The 19086-nt window shown below is 37.6% G+C and overlaps 1 protein-coding gene across 1 annotated transcript in view; it reads left to right on the top strand.

The window, feature by feature from the left end:
- Positions 1-11184: 11184 nt before the first annotated feature.
- Positions 11185-19086, top strand: part of fstl1b (follistatin-like 1b) — a 118411-nt gene continuing 110509 nt past the window's right edge. The window contains exons 1-2 of the mRNA XM_028800779.2: positions 11185-11336; positions 11430-11486. Of these exons, the coding sequence (XP_028656612.2) occupies positions 11334-11336; positions 11430-11486 (60 nt within the window). The 5' untranslated portion in view covers positions 11185-11333. The remainder of the gene's footprint in view (positions 11337-11429; positions 11487-19086) is intronic.

Below are 19086 nucleotides of genomic sequence, written 5' to 3'. Positions count from 1 at the left end.
AGTTAACCATCCAGCCATCCATTGTCCAACCCGCTGACTCCGAACACAGGGTCACGGGGGTCTGCTGGAGCCAATCCCAGCCAACACAGGGCACAAGGTAGGAACCAATCCTGGGCAGGGTGCCAACCCACTGCAGGACACACACAGACACACACCAAGCACACACTAGGGCCAATGTAAAATCGCCAATCCACCTAACCTGCATGTCTTTGGGAGGAAACCGGAGCACCTGGAGGAAACCCACGCAGACATGGGGAGAACATGCAAACTCCACGCAGGGAGGACCTGGGAAGCGAACCCAGGTCCCCAGATCTCCCAACTGCGAGGCAGCAGCGCTACCCACTGCGCCACCGTGCCGCCTCAGAGTTAACCAGCACACACTTATTTTTGTAATGCAGCCTAATAGAACACAATATATCACAAACTTAAGAGCATTTCAAAATGATAGTTGCTTCATATAACAATTTACACATCCCAAAGGTAACCAATCAATTTTGCCATTAGGAAAATAACCTGACTCACTTCTAAGTGTCACATGTTAAGAACAAACCATGCATCCAGTGAAAGCTGAAAATGTGACTTTTCAAATATTCTTCTGAGTGAAATATCACTTCATTTGATTTTCTTTGAGTTAAGGCCAAGCAAGCAATCAATCAGTGACAGGCAAAGGAACAAACTTCTTCACAAAACTAAATCTCAAGATCACAATGTCACAACAAAGTGAGATCAGCCCTGTCTGAAAGCTGATGATGTGCACTTTTAATCAGACACAAGACTGGGAGCTTACAGTGTTTGGCATAGAAGAGTGTGGATATCAGATTTTATATGTATTTATAAGTCCAGATTTATGTAACAGAATTGTTTTAATATTCACAATTCTATACTAATTCTATTTAAAAAATGAGGTTGGGGCAAAAGGGAAGAAAGTATAACAATAATAATAATAATAATTTAATTTATATAGAACATTTTGGATTCTTAAAACAGTTAAAAAATACTCAAAAGGCTACAAAAAGAATAAAAGCACAGAAAAAGATCAAACAATAATATACACATATTACTATCAAACATTAAACGCCAAATAATAGAGTACCACATGAAAAACAAAATTCTGAATTAGAATAAGAATAAACAAGAATAAAAATGCAGAAATACAAACTAATAAACTAATTGCTAAACTAAATTGTGAAAGTATCTCACTGAATCAACTTGATTAATTTCCTTAGGAAATTAAATGTCAGCCCCTGAAGCTGTGAGGCAGCAGCACTAAACACGGCACTGCAGTGTCATGACCAACTTAAATTTTCCTAAAAAGTGAAAGGAATTTTTGCAAGAGTGAAACAGGAAGAACTGTCTGGACAGGAAGAGCAGTCAGAAAAGAGCAGGGGCTGATAGAAAATGTCTAAACAATCAGCTACATAAAGAAAACGACTGCACATTCTTGAAGTAGGAGAATAAATGCATGGATATTTTTTTAGCCTTATCAATGTAATACAAACTATTTTAAAGGTTTTAGTCTTGGTTTTCTACCAGCTATTGCAAAAATGTACTTAATCTTTAATTCAGTTCCATTTTTCGTATAGCACTCTTTGCTGAGCACTTTAACAGGTTTAGAGGTAAAATACAAATTACAAATTTTGTAAAACCATAATGTACACACATAAGAATACAGATTTGATTAACCATAAAGTAAAGCAAAGCAATTTCAAACTTATTAAAATATTACTATCATTTAGATATGGTGAGCTAAAACAAAGGAAAGGAAAAAAAACTCCAGTCAACAGCACCCCCAACTAACTAAGCCTCTGGGGGTTCCACAGCTTGTTAGAACAAAAGGCAAAATCTGTCAAAGGCCTGGAAACCTCAGCCAACTGGCCACCCACCCCTCCCTGGGTATTCTACAGTATAAATATTACATTGTGCGGACCATCTAATAATACAACATAATCCTTTCATCCTTGGATTCCGTGGCTCCCAACAATTTCTGACATCTTTCCCATGGGCAGGAGTATAGCTTGCCAGTAGAGCAGTGGCACAAAGTACCAAAACTGGACACCAAGAAGAAAAACTGAATAGAGCGAGGTCAGTAACAGTGTATTATTATTGCAATACTTGTAGTTTTGAACAAATACTGACAACCAGGAAGTCAATAAGCCCAACTAATCAGCAGCTCTAGTCAGGGTGTGCTAGCCTAAAGTAGAGAGTCTTCCGCACAGATTTAAAAGCTGACACCAATGGGGCATCTCTTATATTAGTTGGCCACAAATTCCAGGGGTTTGGGGTTCTGTAACTTCTTCTGAAAGCTCAACCTCTCACTTTTATTTTATTAATTATTATACTGTTTAGTAGATCAGCATTTGGGATCATAATTCAGTTTGAACATAGTTATAAGTTCACAAAGATACAGTAAGTCAGTCCAAGACCATTTAAAGCTTTATATGTAAGAAGAATGATTCTGTAAATTGCCTAAACTTAACTGGAATTCATTTTAAACATATCTTTATGTGTTATGTGTTTATACTTTCTAGCTCTTGTAATGATTCATGGAGCAGCATTTTGAAGTTTGTGAATGCTGCATAAAGAACAGTTTGAGCAGCCTGTGAATAACAAATTAAAGTAATCAGTTCTACTAGAAATAAATTCATGAACTAATATCTCATTTTCCTTTAGAAACCATCTTAATTTTCCATTATTTTTAAACTGGGAAAACACTAATTTTGATAGTATTGTAATGCATGTTTAAAAGATAAATTGGTAGTAAATATAACACCTAAGATGTGTGATGATTCAGTTAAACAAACACTGAACACTCCTGAGTTAAAAAGTGAAAGCTTGCTGTTGTGGTCTGCACTATTCACCCAACTAATAACATAAAGTTGTTTTTTTTTTGCATTCAGAGACAAGTAGTTATCATTCATCCACATTTTAACTCACAGACACAATTATTCAAAGATACTTTGGTTTGTCCTTTGGTTTGAAAGATTGTATAGTTGAATGACATATAGATTGAGTGAAGGTGAATATTTGGTTTTCTAATGAAAGCACATGAATTAAAAACAGTAATGGTCCAAGTACTGAGACCAGGGGGAGACCATATATAACATTTGAAGATAATTACAGAGTACCGTTAATAAATTTCTATACATACTGAAATTGACTTGATAAATACGAACTAAGCCATGCAAGGACCATGCCCAAGAGCTCAACCTAACTTTCAAATTTATGTAACAGAATGGAGTGGTCTGCGGTGTTGAAGGCCGAGCTTAAATCTGACAAAATAATTACTGTAGCATTTCCTTCATCAGACTTTATTAAAATGTCATATACAAAATGACAGTACTGCGTACAAGAAGGTCAGACTAGAATGTCTTATGTAAATTGTAATGTATAAGGTGAAACTAAAGCTGCATGATAACTGCTATTTTAAGTAATTTAAAAGGAAAAGGAAAATGTGAAATATTGATATATTTATTAAGCATACTTGGTCTTTCCTGATTTTGTCAACAGTGGTCTAATAATTTGCATTTTTAGTGCACTACTAATTATACAAGGTAATAATGATCTGTTAATAACATTAAGAACAGACACTGTCCAGAGAGGCATTGAGCTTTTCTCCAGTTTGTTAGTACTGGCCCTAAGAAACAGGCTGCAGGTTTTCTTTTAGAAATTAATATTTTATTTGCATACCATGTCTCTCACCAGCAGTGAAAAGAATGCAATCTGCTATAGACCACATACCCTCTATAGAATTTTGGTAAGGTGCTTGACACAATTAGGTTCCGACTTTTTTTTTCAGCCTTGGTGCACAGTGATACAGTATGAGCTCTTTACTACCTCAGATTTCTGCAAAATAATACCATTAGTACCAACATGTAGCAATAAGGTGGACACGTCAATGCTGGCCAATGAATACATATTAACCTCAGTTTCTTAAACCTTCATACCTGGATGCATTTTTCTTTAACTGCTAGGAATAAGCACTTTGCAATTCTGTCACACTATGAAAATGGAAATGACCAGCACCTGCTTAGTGTCAGCCTCAACAAATGTACTGCTGAGAGCAGAATAATGCATTTAGGTCCAAATGGGTGACCTGGATCTGGGGGAACTAAACTTTGATCTTCTTAGAGTACAGTCCCATATTTTGACAAATGCACTGACATGTGGAGGGGCCTGAAGACCGTGACACTGAATAAGAAATAGTAGAATTACCTAAACAAACCCAGTACATTTTTTGTTTGTGTAATTGCTATCAGAAAAATTGCAAACATGGTCCTCAGAATACATATTTATTCCATCAACTCTACATTAGTATTTTTGGCAAGTGAAGCTATCTGCACTTTCGGCAATAAAACCAAGCCTGTACATAATGTGAGATGTACTGTATAAAATATTAATGTGCCCTCAACAAGTAGAGAACATATCATTACACAGAAATCATAAATAATATTTCAACATGTTACTAAGAGAAAACCAGATTCAAATACAACAAATAGGACACTTGTCAAAATGAACAATTTCATCCATCCATTATCCAACCTGCTATATCCTAACACAGGATCCAATCCAAGGGTCACAGGAGCCAATCTCAGCCAACACAGGACGCAAGGCAAGAACAAATCCTGGGATGGGCGCCAGCCCATCACAGAACACACACACACTAGGGACAATTTAGGATCGGCAATGCACCTAACCTGCACGTCTTTGGACCATAGGAGGAAACCCACGTGGAGAACATGCAAACTCCATGCAGGGAGGACCCGGGAAGCAAACCCAGGTCTCCTTACTGCCAGGCAGCAGCACTACCACTGTGCCACTGTGCCACCATGAACAATTTCTTTCCTGAATTTTCTTTGTTTTTAAGTGCTTGTCTGTCTTCACTTTATTTGATCAGAATCCAAACACATCATTGTGCACAACATTATTCTTAATAGTCCAGAAGAGATTATAACTCATCAATTTTCTGGCAATAATCCACATTTATTGGATCAAAATACTTTTCCTGTGATTTTATCCATGAAAAATACCAGTGACCACTGAAAGATAATGACACAACAAGTCTTTGTGATGACATCACTAGGTAAATGATAAAAAAAATTAAACTAAAAGAAATAAAAATGAAAAGCATGTCAGAACAAACAAATATATCAAAGTTTAAAAATAAGATGTTCTGGACAGGTGTCTACTGAGACACTTGGTCTTTGCTGAACTACACGAGTCGTAATAATCATGTTTTTGATGTCTTCTAGCCAAATACATTTTTTGTTGTTTGCTTATGGAATGATCTTCTTCAGAATGTGTCTTTGTATAACTATATATTTATTTTTCATATATTGCATGACATTTCTCTTTCTCCTCATAGCTCATAGTCAAAAGGTACTAGCAAAACTCTGAGGCCAAACTGATCAAAAACATATCCTGAGCAAAGAAAACAAGAAAATCACATGCTGTCATTTACCTCAGGACTAGAACAACACATACAGTCACCATGCATTGCAACTACGTCATCACATGATGGCATCCCACCCGGCAACTAGTAAAATATTGCAGCAGCCAATAGGAGATGTCACAAAATGATGATTAGAACAGTAAATCGATTTTCAGAATGCAGAAACATGATGTCATCATTATAACGATAAGAATGTGTAAATCAAAAAAATTCCAAGTAATACAAAAATATGATGTGGGGAATTTAAACATGCACGTAAAATAATAAGATTCACAACGATAAATCTTCCCTAAGTCAAAATTACTTATTTTTAAATTTAGATAAAACACAACTTGAATTAGAGGGCAGAAATTCTGGAGACATCACCATGACACTGTCAATATTGTAAACTCTCAAGATTTTAGTTTAGTGTATTTAGATATTATCTTTGACTTTTATCCTTCCCGTCACATTCTCCTTATAGCACTATGTAAGATCTAAGAAGAAGGATACAGAAATTTTTATTTTATTAATTTGAAGTAAATTTGACTGAAATATTTCACTCACAGGCCTTTTATATCATTCATTTCCCATTTCCAAAACTGCAATTACTTCAAAATATTGCTAGGAACAGATAGGAGGTTTGACTCTTGTGTTTGTAATTCTCTTTTCTGATTTATCATTACATTTAAAATACCTTGAACTATAGAAACAGTAGAACATTAGAACAGAATTGATAAGAGCAGGACATTCAGCCAAGCAAAGTTCACCCACTCTGTTCACCTAATTATTTCAAAATAACATCATGTCGAGTTTTGAAGGTTTCTGAAGCCCTTCTGTCTATGACACTATTTGGTAACTTATTCCATACTAGCTTTGCTACCCATCTAAGGCGGGTTGAAATCTAAGTAATCAACATAGATCTCAGTGTTGACATTTTCAGTGCACCATGTAATGAATATGTCTCTGTGATATGCCATCTGGTATGGCATTTGTAAAAGCAGTGTTAATGTTTGTGATGTACCACCTATTGAAATGAAAAAAGCAATGCATTTTATTGTTAAAAATGTTTGTGATGTACCATGTTTTGGAATGACATAGAGACCAGATAGACACATAGACAATTGTCCTTTATTAAGGTGGATGTCTGTCATTCACTCTGTCAAAAGAAATGTAAAACTGAATGGTTTACACCTCTACCTAAACCACTGTCTGTTCCACCGAAACCTTTACTTAGAGATCTTCTTAATAAAATAAATTCTTGGCTGAACATACAATGAGTCAGATATCAAAATTGTTTGAAAATTCCAAGGATAAGAACTACTGGGGTACCTTTTGTTAATGTAGAATGATTTACATTACAGTGTAGGGGATGCTTCATCATTATTTAAATAAATGAGGAAACATCATAATCTTAGGATTGTGTTCTCTTTAAAAAACTAAATGTTGTGCAGTTACTTCTCTAAGCTACTGTATATTTGAGTTAATCATCATGTCTGGCCCTCACTGACTGTCTCTCATTCTAGTTTTCTTCTTAAGACCCCATTGTGGTAGTGTTGCCACTGCTGCTTCCACAACATTTCTACGTATTGTGGCCTATGGGGTAATATAGTATTGTGTTAGAGCGTTTCTCTTCATACAGATGAGCATATCAATACACAGAGTATATTACTAAGTAGTTGTGGTTGGTAGCAGGACTTGAAGACCTTTAAATAAAGATTGATGGGCTGTGTTGGGCTGAATGGCCTGTTCTTATCTTACTTGTTCTAAAGTTAATGGGTGGCCAGTTTGCCTACATCTGAAAGACTTTGATTTAAGCTTTCCTAAATAACTACAGGGCCACATAGGCTTATTTTCTCTTTTAAGATTTTTGCTTCTATTTTTTTCTGAAGAGAATTAATGAAAATCATAAAGTAACATGACGTACCCCATGAGGAGCAATAATATGCAAAGACAGAAAAAATGATTACATGGAGCCTGCGTGACAAATCCAAGAGGGCAGTGTTTTCTCTTATAGCTTTTGTTTCACCTTCCTCTACTGCTGACAGATCCTATTTATTGTTAGCTTAATTTATATATTTGTTTTCCACCAATGTAACAATTAAATTAGAATAACTAAGTTTAAACAAATGAATTAACCAATGCATTTTTATAGATGTTTGCGTATATATCTTTGTATATGATGCATGGGGTTGTGTTTACTGTGGCTAGTTTATATTTATAAATTTGTGTATGTGCTCTGATTTTGTCCCCAGGGTGCAATGAAATACAAGAATATGTTGAAATAAACTGAATAATTCTAAACAGCTCATTAACCTTTTCTAATTGCTTGTTAAGAATGTATTGACTATCACCAGAAGTAATTACAAAATGATGTGCTACATTATACAAACGGCCATACAGTACCGGAACCAATGTCCCATGGGTGAGCCATGTTTGCTTTTCTTTAGCTGGGGTCTTTCCCCAGACTGGCAAACAAATCACAAGTGCATCAGAAATATTCAATATTTCTGCATATGAAGCATTTAGCATTTAAGCACACCAGTGAGTAGCTATAGGCGCCCACTTTTACAGATCCTGGACAGGACCATCTAGAAAAATGATAGACAGGGTAAATTTGACCATATTTCTGGTAGAGATTACTGCTGGTGGAGCAACAGCTACATATAGGCCATACTGCATTAACATTTTTTGCCATCTGCCTAATGTTAATACTTCAGAACTCCAAGGCAATCTCTCCCTCTGTCTGACACCTCATCACACATTTGTCATATGCTGAGAAACACTACACCCGGTAGCAGTGTAGTGCCGTGTCATCTTTAGTGATGAGTTATATTTCTGTCTGAGTAAGGGCAATGGGTGATAGACTCTTCCAAAGATCATAATCAAAAAGTATTGTGCCATTGAGAAATAACAGACATCCTGGCCAGGATGGAGGATGATTTCTTGCCCAGCCAAAGGAGGCCATAATGGAAGAAAGACCAGGAATAGAAATTTAACCCTGGAACGCCTGACAATCTTCATCCCATCTGGGGCATAAGACTAATGGATGGACTGGGCATTAGTGGATGCCAGGAGCAGTTTTTTTCCCTCTCACACAGCAGATAGCAGGGTTCCTTTGGGCTGAACTCATTAAGGAAGCCTGAAGGATGGCATGGGAATTGGAGGGTTTTTGGATGCCACCAGAAGGTGCTGCCGAGAGGGGGAATTCTCTGGTGCTTCAGACAGCCTATGTTGTAATACCAAGAAGCAGTTCTGGGTCCAGTTTGAAAGAAGCCCAGAGCCTCACCTTGGGGAGTCAGTGTCTGAACGTAGTAGGCGACACTCAGGAAGGAAAGAAGAAATTGATTGTCACATTCTGGAGTCAGTGAGGGTTGGTGCTTATTTGGATCATTTTGGAAACACATAAAACCCCTTTATTTGAATCTGGAGTTGTGTTGATTGACACTGTGTCATTGGTTTGGGACATAGTGGTGCCCATTTGTGGTAATAGCATGTATTACCAACACCAGGAACAATGTTTTGGACTGCAGAGGACACCAGACTTCAGATGATTATCACTGATGATGCCACAGCCACTCAGTAGTAAATATGTCCATAGAGTCATCTACACTGTTCTAATATCTTTCATGGGTATCATCAAAATAAGGAATGAAAAGGTACAGCCATGAATTTCTGCCGTGGATATAAAAGTTTTTCCAAATATCATAAATGCATTTTTACAAAAATAAATCTTTGGATTTAGTTAATTTTACTGTCAAGTATTTCCACTTTATTGAATTAAGTGCACCCCAATTAAAAAACAAACATGTATTTACTCAATATAAGTATATTAAAGTGAACTAAAGCATTGAGTTTAATTACTTTATTATTATTATTAATTACATTGAGGTTACTTAAAGCTACCCAGGCATGTTAGGTATATAATCATTAAAATATGTAGATTTTATTCTAACCAAACATTTATACCATATTGACACCAGTGAATATGCACCACTTTTTATATAAGACTGTGTAATGGTTTACATATTTTTTTAGGTAAGCATGTTTTGTTTTCACCGATCGTACTTACAGAGTAATAACAAAAAGAAAAATAAGGTTTTGTGATATAGGATAGGCAACAAGTTTACAGTTTATCAAAAAAGATCACAAATCAGCTTCTACAACCATACCCAATCCACAGCACGTACAATGAAATAAATTTGCTGAAAGTCTTCTTTCCAACTGTATAAAGGTGTTAGGGATCCCATGGAACACAATACAATGAAATAAGCAGTAATTTGTGCAAAATATATGCAAATATAGGATAGCCTTGTACATAAAACAAGCGTATTGTAAAATAAGTCAATTAATGCAACCGTGTATTATGTTAATGTCAGTCAGCCATTTACTAACCCGCTTTGTCCTAAACAGTGACATGTGGTGGTTTTTGGGGGGCTGGGGCCTATCCCAGCTATTACAAAGCAAGAACAAAGCAAGATTGGTGCCAATCCAAATACACACACACCCCTCAGATACACACTAGGGTCCATTTAGTATTGCCAATCCAACTAACTTGTATGCCTTTGGGAGGAAACTCACAAAGACATGGGGAGAACATACAAGCTACATGCATGGAGCACCCAGGATGTGAACCCTGGTCTTACCACTGTGCCACCATGCCGCCAAATGTGTATATGGGAGTATCATTTTTGTGGCATAAAAAGGTCTCAATTGTGAGTAACATTAATTTAAAATAGGTAAAAAATGACAACAGTCCCCAAGAAGGATCATGCCTCTGATTAAGAGCAAATAATCTGATGGCTTTGTGTCAGCGTGAGCTAATGTGGCATCAAATAGATTTGTGTTAATATAACTAGAAAGAGTTACCAGCAAACATGATTAGTTTAAGTTAATTTAACTTTAATCAGATGTATAAACATTCCCTTAAGTTAATTTTTCTGAGTGAAGCTCTTACGTTCCTCGATCTGATCTAACTGTTTAACTGAACGTGTATGGGACACCGCCTGGCCACCAGCACTCTGCTGAACATTCCAGGAACACAATACAGACTTGAAAAGACATCTGACAGGAAGGAATGTATCCAGAAAATTCAAAGTGTGCCATTCATAAATGTCTTCCAAAATTTTGTATGGCTCTTTTTTTCTACATCAGCGTCAACATCTGTACCGTATTTTGGAGGAAGTTAGACAGTTTCACAGTGAATGGGACCCTCTTAAAGGCTGCAACTGTGGCTGTCCTTGCTAGTTTTAAACCATATCCCCTTTGCAGCTCTCGAAGAATTCTTTGCAGCTTACAGGATCTGATTCAATGATTCTCCAAGTTCAAGAAGGCAGGTTAATTTCCCAATATTTCTTCCCAAAGTGGAAAAACATGCCTAGTTGTTCAGAGACTCCAAACCGAGCAGGATTTGAGCGTCAGTGCGCCTTGCGCTGGAGTGGATCGACTCCGCACATCGCTTGCTCTTTCACCGACAGATCACGGGTCTCCGTGCCCTTGCACTGAATGCAGTGGATTCACAAAATTCACTGGTCTGCATTTATGTAATGATTGGTGTTTGCTTTCTCGTTCATTCTTAAGTGACAGATTAACAGTCCGTTTGCGCTTACAAAGAGGAGTATGTGAGGTGAAGGAGAGAAGCAAGAGTGCCAGGTTTACTTTCGGCAAATCAAAGTGCGGCCAGCGCTGTGCACAGTCCATTCCGATGGCTTAGAACAGCCGCTATTTGTGCGCCCTTCCCATTACCTCCCACCACCTCCCCCCAGCGCTCTGGTGGGTTTCGTCTGCGCCAGGCGGCCACGTCACGCTGGGGGGAGCGTGCTCTTAAATTCCTGAGCGGCGCTCCAGTTTCCTCAAGTCTGTAGTCGCGGAGTCTCCATCTCTGGTCTCAAGTGAAGCCGAAGAAATGGTACGATGTAGCGCGCTGTTCTTCATCCTTGTGAACCGAAGGTTTTCGCCCTTCAGTAAACTCATGCGATTTCTATTTTTCTGTCTTCCTCAGATGTTGAAAAGTATCTCGGCGCTCTTGCTCTTGGCCGGCGCCTGCGTTCTCGCTGAGGTATGTTTCATGGATGTGTCCTCCTCTCCTCATCTTTCTTTTGGTGATCGCGACTGCAGCTTTTTCTTTTGATTTCCAATTCTTTAACTTTCTTGGCGGGGAGGGTGCGGGTACAGTCTGTTCCGGTGGGAATCTCAGATCTGCGCTCGGAGATTTGTGCCCTGAAGATTTCCCTCTCCCGTTAGGTGATACCGCTTGTCAGGGTCTCCGGAAGTAAGTCTTCTACAGCCACAGTTTTAGGCATCCGTTATGGCAAAGATCCAAAGAAAACCCACGGGCAACCCCGCAGTGTAAGAAAATGCAGCTTATCCTAGAGGGTCCATGAGGGGAGACTTCTGAAACTGTCGTTCTAATGAGAAAAGTGGCACGCCTAGAAATAAATCCAGGGACTAGCAAAAACATCGTTTGAAACCGCTATATGTGTCTATGAAGCATGCGAGTTATATCCTGTAAAATGTCCGCTGAAGTTGAGAAGAACTGCAATTTGGGGCAGAAAAAAATAAGTTTTCGTTACTCAAAAGCAGCTTGAAATCGAAGAGAGTTAACCGTAAATAGTAATGATGTGATGTGCAAAAGTTATATACTGCCCGCCTTAACGAAGCTGGGCACTTCAGATATCCGCTGGGAATATACAATTCGCATTCCTTATATTCTGCCTCATCCACTCTGGGAATTCCTTCAGTGCTAATGAAGAAAAAAAGTCCAGAATGGAAAGAGTTAAAAAAAAAGGTCCTCCATAAGTGGCCAATGATGTCATCGTATGTCATAACGGTCCGCTCGCACACACGCTCTTTGAGTAACCGAAATAAGATCATGTTTTATTGTGTTTTATTGACTAGATAAACAGATTATAACCAAATGGTTAAAGTGGGCTTTCTAATCGGCCGTGGAGGCATAACAATATTAGAAATTCTCTTTCTTTCTTTCTTTCTTTCTTTCTTTCTTTCTTTCTTTCTTTCTTTCTTTTAGTAATGCCTGCAAAAATTGGAATTGGCATTGGAATGCCACTAAGAAACATCAGAACTAATTAAATTATGTACTCACTTCTGATGAACAATAAAGAAAAATTAAATGGTTTGGAAGTGGTTGAAAAGACTAAAGTATAGATAGCACAGGCATTTACATCAACTTTTTAATATTTTTTAAAAGTCACTCTTGGGTGCTCAGCTGATTACCAAGAATAGGAAACACTATGCATCTGTAATATCAGTATTCTAGTTTTATAAAGTTGGTTATGTGTTTTTTTTTATTAAAATGTATTAAATAGGTCACTTATTATTTTTACTGTATGATCATCCATGGGAAGTTGCTTTTTCTTCTTCTTCTTCTTCTTCTTCTTCTTCTTATTATTATTATTATTATTATTATTATTATTATTATTATTATTATTATGGATTTCTGTTAAGTGTTTTGCTGTCTTAAATGAAGAAAAACATGTAAATAATGCAAATTTAAATACTTCATTCTTTCTGGCTGAATGGCTTACTCTCATTAATGCATCTCCAATGACATCCTATGACTTTAAGTATTAATGTTAAATGCATTAAGTACACTATCTGCATGCTTATTTACTTTTGAAAATAGCCACTGCGTTTAGTAGGCAATTGCTTTTTTTCAAGTCTGTATGTGAAAATACCTCTTAAATCTTATCTTTTGTTCACCATATTCCATCAGCATATTTGATTTTTGCAGTTTAGGGTCAAGTTGAAATCATTTACTTATTTGGCTGACGCCTTTATCCAAGGTGACTTACAATATTTATGATACAATTGGTTATGTTTCTTTTGGTTTTCCAGTTGGAGCATAGGGAGGTCAGGTGACTTGCTCATTGTGACACAGTGTTAGTAGCGGGATTTGAACCCACAACCTCAGGGTTTGAGGTCCGAAGCCTTAACCACTACACCACTCTCACTGCAGTTGATAGTGATTTGTATTTACTATAAAGTATACAGTGTAAGCTGCAATGGGCTGGCGCCCTGCCTGGGGTTTATTTCCTGCCTTGTGCCCTGTGTTGGCTGGTATTGGCTCCAGCAGACCCCCGTGACCCTGTAGTTAGGATATAGCGGGTTGGATAATGGATGGATATACAGTGTAAGTATGTGCACACAGTATACAAGGTACATACTGTATGTACCACAAGGTGTATTTTAAAGTGACTCTTTCAATAAATGGAGACAACAGTGCCTCATCAGGGAGTCATGTTGCTTTGTTATAGGTTTACTATGAGATGATGGTATCTGCAAATTATTGTGATTGTTTTTTACATTTTTCTTTACCCATAATTAATGATTTGGAAAGCACATTGCTCCTCTAAGGATGTGAATTATAAAGTATATAATTATAAATTATATGTATACTATCCTGTTCTGGAAGGATAGCACATTGCTTACTGCTACGTAAAAGAAAAATATCAATGCAGTGCAGCTTTAAACAGGGTGTTTATCTAAAAAACCTTACAAAATATAAAAATTATATTAGTCATTTTTGATTAATTATATTCAGAGCACTTGCACATCATTACTTGATTGGTGTAACTGTTTTGTGTCAGGTCGATTTAAATACACAGTGAAAAATAACAACATGTAAATACAGTAGACTGACGTGATGTAGTGCGGTACATTTATGGTTTTCTGCATCTATGTCATATGTACTGTACTTCATATGCATATATAATTGATGTATCTGTGTATACAGAAATAAATTGTACATATAAACATACTGTGTATGGTATATACAGATTATACCGAAATTCACGATTCTCTTTGGGAAAATCAAAATGCAGTGAGTGCTCTACATAGTCCATTCTGATGGCTTAGTACAGCTGCTATTTCTGCTATTGCCTCCCACCTCCAGTCTTTAGTTTAGAGTGTACTGTATATTCCATGTATTATAAACACGATGTCTATGTGAATAACAGTGATAGATTTACTTTATCTACAGTAGATATAACTGAATTACATTTACTTTTGCGCTGACTCCTTTATCCAAGATGACTTACAGCATTTATGATACAATAGGTTACATTTCTTTTGGGTTTCCAATTGGAGCACAGGCAGGTCAGGTGACTTGCTTAGAATGGCAGAGTGTCAGTTAGCTGGATTTGAATCCACAACCACAGGGTTTGATGTCCAAATCCTTAACTACTGCACCACACACTTAGTAGGTAGACTGCTTTTAAATACTAATGCATAACAGGGTACATTTCTGTGCATATAATCAGTCAATCTTTATTATATATAGAACCATTAACAGCATGAGCCATTATTGATTGCTTTACAAGGCTGGCAAAATCTTATCAGATTTAACCATTGAAGAGTTCAATATTAGGAATAAACACGCGCCTAGAAGATACAAGAAACATGCGACTTGTAGTGTCAAGAAGGACCTTGGAGCTATACCTGACACCTAGCAAGTGTTAATGGGAGTAATATAATATAATATAATATAATATAATATAATATAATATAATATAATATAATATAATATAATATAATATAATATAATTTGGTATTTAATAGGTATGCACCCTGTGTTGGCTGGGATTGGCTCCAGCAGACCCCCGTGACCCTGTAGTTAGGATTCAGTTAGGATGAATGGATGGATTTAGTAGGTAGCGCTGCTGCCTCACAGTTAGGAGACACAGGTTTGCTTCCTGGGTCCTCCCTGCATGGAGTTTGTATGTTCTCCCTGTGTCTGTATGGGCTTCTCCCCGAAAGTCAAAAGACATGCAGGTTAGGTGCATTGGCGATTCTAAATTGTGCTTGGTGTGTGGGTCTGGGTGTGTGTGTGTGTGTGTGCGTGCCCTGCGGTGGGCTGGCGCCCTGCCCATGGTTTGTTTCCTGCCTTGCACCCTGTGTTGGCTGGGATTGGCTCCAGTAGACCCCCGTGACTCTGTAGTTAGGATATAGCGGGTTGGATAATGGATGGCTGGATGGTATTTAGTATTTGGTACTATAATATAAGTGAGGCACTGTTGCACATTGATTCTGAGTTTTGCCTCAAGCATTCTTCATTTAAATCCCATGTTTGATCATTGTCTGTATGGAGTTTTAGGTCTTCTTTCTGTGTTTGCATTGGCCCAGTGCAAGTTTTAGTTTGGGTGCACATAAGTGGGTCCTGTAACATACTTGGGCCTTGTCTCCTGTGCTGCTGAGTTCGGTCCTATCCTGCTGCAAAACTTAATTGGATTAAATAGGTTTTAGAAGGTTACTTTATAATCTAAGCTAATCTAGGGCACAGTTTGCAGGGTGTTTAAATTCAGTTTCCGGCCTGGTTAATGTTTGTGTGCACTTTGCATGTTCTTCTTCTGTTTGTGTGTATTTTAGTTTGGTTAAATCAGTTTTTTTACTCCTATCCCAAAATGTTTATGTTTCATTGATTGGTGATTAGGTGGACTGAGAACATGAATAGCACTCTTTTAATAATAATAATTATTATTATTATTGTTATTATTATTAAATTCAAATGTCTTGGGGTGGATATAAAAATCAGTGTGACCTGTAATGGATTGGTGTCTCAAACCAGGGCTGTCTCCTCCCTTGCACTCGGTGCTACAACAACAAGCTCTTGTCCTTGTATCCATAACACTGGATAAAGAAGGCCCAGTAATCAGACGACTAGATGATATTTGCATGCCCACCTTACATCTCCTGAGACCTGGGATCAGGTCAGAATTTTTGTGAACTCTGCACATGTCAAAAAGTGCAGGTGATGTTGTTGCCGACTCTAAACTGGACCAGTATGAGATTGTGTGTGTTTGTGTGTGTGATGGGCATGGAATGGTCCCCAGTGTAGAGTTAGTTCTTATATTTGAGCTAAAAAAATAAACTGTAGACTTTAACAACTTTAATGATGTTTTAAATCTGTTTTATGAAAGTCTCTTACTCTTTGATGTTAATAAATTAAAAGTGCATGAACATATTAGGATGGAAACTGCAGATATTGACACAGTAATTTAAGTTAGGCATATCTTGAACAGATAAAATTTAAAAGGAGAATAAGTCTTTGATGTCAGTTCAAATGTAAAATCAGTGCATATATTATTCAAGAGTTGATACACTATTGTTTGCAGAGTTAAAATTAATTGCTCTTTAAAAACAGAAGAAAATTATTTATATATGAAATATTGAGCCTATTAGACATTTTTCAGTGGGAGAGTTAAAACTGCAGAATAAAAATTTACCTAAAGGAGAAAGAAAGAAAGAAAAAGAGAGGCAGACAGAGAGAAGGAATAACTAATGACAAAGATGAAACGTACGTTAAGAGAGAGGGAGACACACTCACTAACTCACCACCGTGTTGACACTTAGTGACCTGGACTGAGTTGGCCGCATTGTCCTTTCGTTACATTCCTTTCTTCAGCTGGCAGCCAGACCACCCTGAGTGTCAGAGGCCACATGTTCCTAAATATTTGTTCAGGACATATGGTGAAAACTCTTTCTCAAAGAATGTGTTCAAGTTATTCACTGCAATGCAAAGAAAATGTTGCCCATTTTTGGTTGCTCTGGATAAGTAAAGAAAAAAATATACTAGCTTTTAGTGATGGGGGAGAGGAGTGATACCAAGCTGCAGGCCATGTTCTGCATTCCTTCCTCTTTGCTTACTGCAATTTTCTTTTCTTTTCTTGACATGAGTGTTTGCATGCTGTTCCCCCTCTGTGACTCTGCCTCAATCTGGGTGTTCCCGCAGTGTGTAAGATCAGAGCTCAAATGTCAGCTTTTTATATTTAGGGTTTAGTTGCATTGCACAAGGTGAGCTGAGCGCCTGCTGCCTCTTTGTGAGCTCAGCTGCTGTCTGTTGACGGGTATCAGCTTTGTGCAACGTGTCAAGATAAACACCGAGCCTGGCGTTCAAGCCACCCAAATGAGAGTCCAGTGGGTGGAGATTGGGGATTTTGGTGTGACATGAGATTTGGGGATGGGGGTGACAAGGGACCAACGACAAGCGCATCTGCTCAATGAGCCACAGGACCTGAAGTAGCTTGTCATGCGGTCTGCATAATTGCCGAGCTGTCTGACAATAGAGGGGTACATCTGACTACAGCTGTCGGACATCTGGTTTGAAACAATGACATTTTTGATGCCTAGAGAAGCCTTTTTTAAAACACTTTGAAATCCTTTCATACCTACTAATTAAATTCAGATCCATCCTTCATGTGTTCCAAAATTATCTATCTATCTATCTATCTATCTATCTATCTATCTATCTATCTATCTATCTATCTATCTATCTATCTATCTATCTATCTATCTATCTATCTATCTATCTATCTATCTAAGACAACAAAATGAAATGGAAAATGATTCAAAATGCGATGGGGGTTTGTGGGTGGATCAGCATTAGTGGTTGCCTGCAGATGGTTTGTATTGACTTGTTAATTTATTTTGCTAAATGCTCCATATGAAAGAAGGAAATAAACATCTGCTAGTATCTTCTTCCGATATGCAAGTGTGCTTGTGTAAGAAAGATTAACCATAGTTGATGCCTATGAAAACATTGCATTATAATGTCTGAAAAATAAAAGCTATTGCAGTCAGTATGGATAAAGCTGGTTTTGATAGCACAAAATTGTTGCTTCTGAAGAATCTTCTGACTCTGGCCCACTTTATATTCAATTTTTTTTGCAAGAGGTCATAGGTTGCTAGTGTGACCTGTTCAAGTGAAATACTTTAGCTTGGTATTGGCCATGTATCACGTTTTGATCAGTAAATGATTGCTTATCTTCTTTAACCTTAAAAGTGGTGGGTTTACAAACCACAAACCAGTGTTACTTTGACTATAAGGCTCTTGATGGATCAATCTTGACAAATCCCACGTTAACATTAGTGTCAGTTAGTTGATCCACATAAAAATTCATAACTGTACAGGATCCCAAGCATCATCTCTCTTCCTATAACTCATTTGTATTTGATCGTCTCTTTAGTTATTTTTAACACCAAACTATTATGTATTTTTTACAAATGCCTTCTTACCACAGATGTTATCTTCAGATACTGAGAGACACAAGGGTTTCTGAAAGGCAGCTTGAGTTCTCACTTTCTCTCCTAAATCTTGTTGAAGGTATATCTGCTGATATTTGTCATTCTTTGCCTTGGAGTGTTTAGGACTATGACTGTCTAACTCTGTTTTATATGCACTCCAATAACCCAAATTACAAACCTGTTTGCTCTGTAATTTTTTTTTTTTTTATTTGAGGTGGACGTTTGGGAACCAAAAGTTCCCATTATATATATTAGGAAAAATGTAAACCATTCAAAAGCTAGTGCTGCATTCACATGCTCTCACACAGACAGGAAATCCAAATTGCAGATCGTTAGAAATTCCATGTAAATGCTCTGCCAACTTGGAAACACAAGTCGGACAATTTGGACAAAACAAAGCTATCGAAATTGTCCGAGCTATAATATAGCCTGACCTTTCACCTTAGTCGAGTGTTTAAAATAAAACATATAGCATCCATCCATCCATCCATTTTCCAACCCGCTGAATCCGAACACAGGGTCACGGGGGTCTGCTGGAGCCAATCCCAGCCAACACAGGGCACAAGGCAGGGAACCAATCCTGGGCAGGGTGCCAACCCACCACAGACATATAGCATGGT

Source organism: Erpetoichthys calabaricus, chromosome 4 (assembly GCF_900747795.2).
Source record: "Erpetoichthys calabaricus chromosome 4, fErpCal1.3, whole genome shotgun sequence".
NCBI classification, from domain to species: Eukaryota; Metazoa; Chordata; class Cladistia; order Polypteriformes; family Polypteridae; genus Erpetoichthys; species Erpetoichthys calabaricus.
Note: the sequence above shows the minus strand (reverse complement) of the source record. Positions and strands in the feature narration are given on the sequence as shown.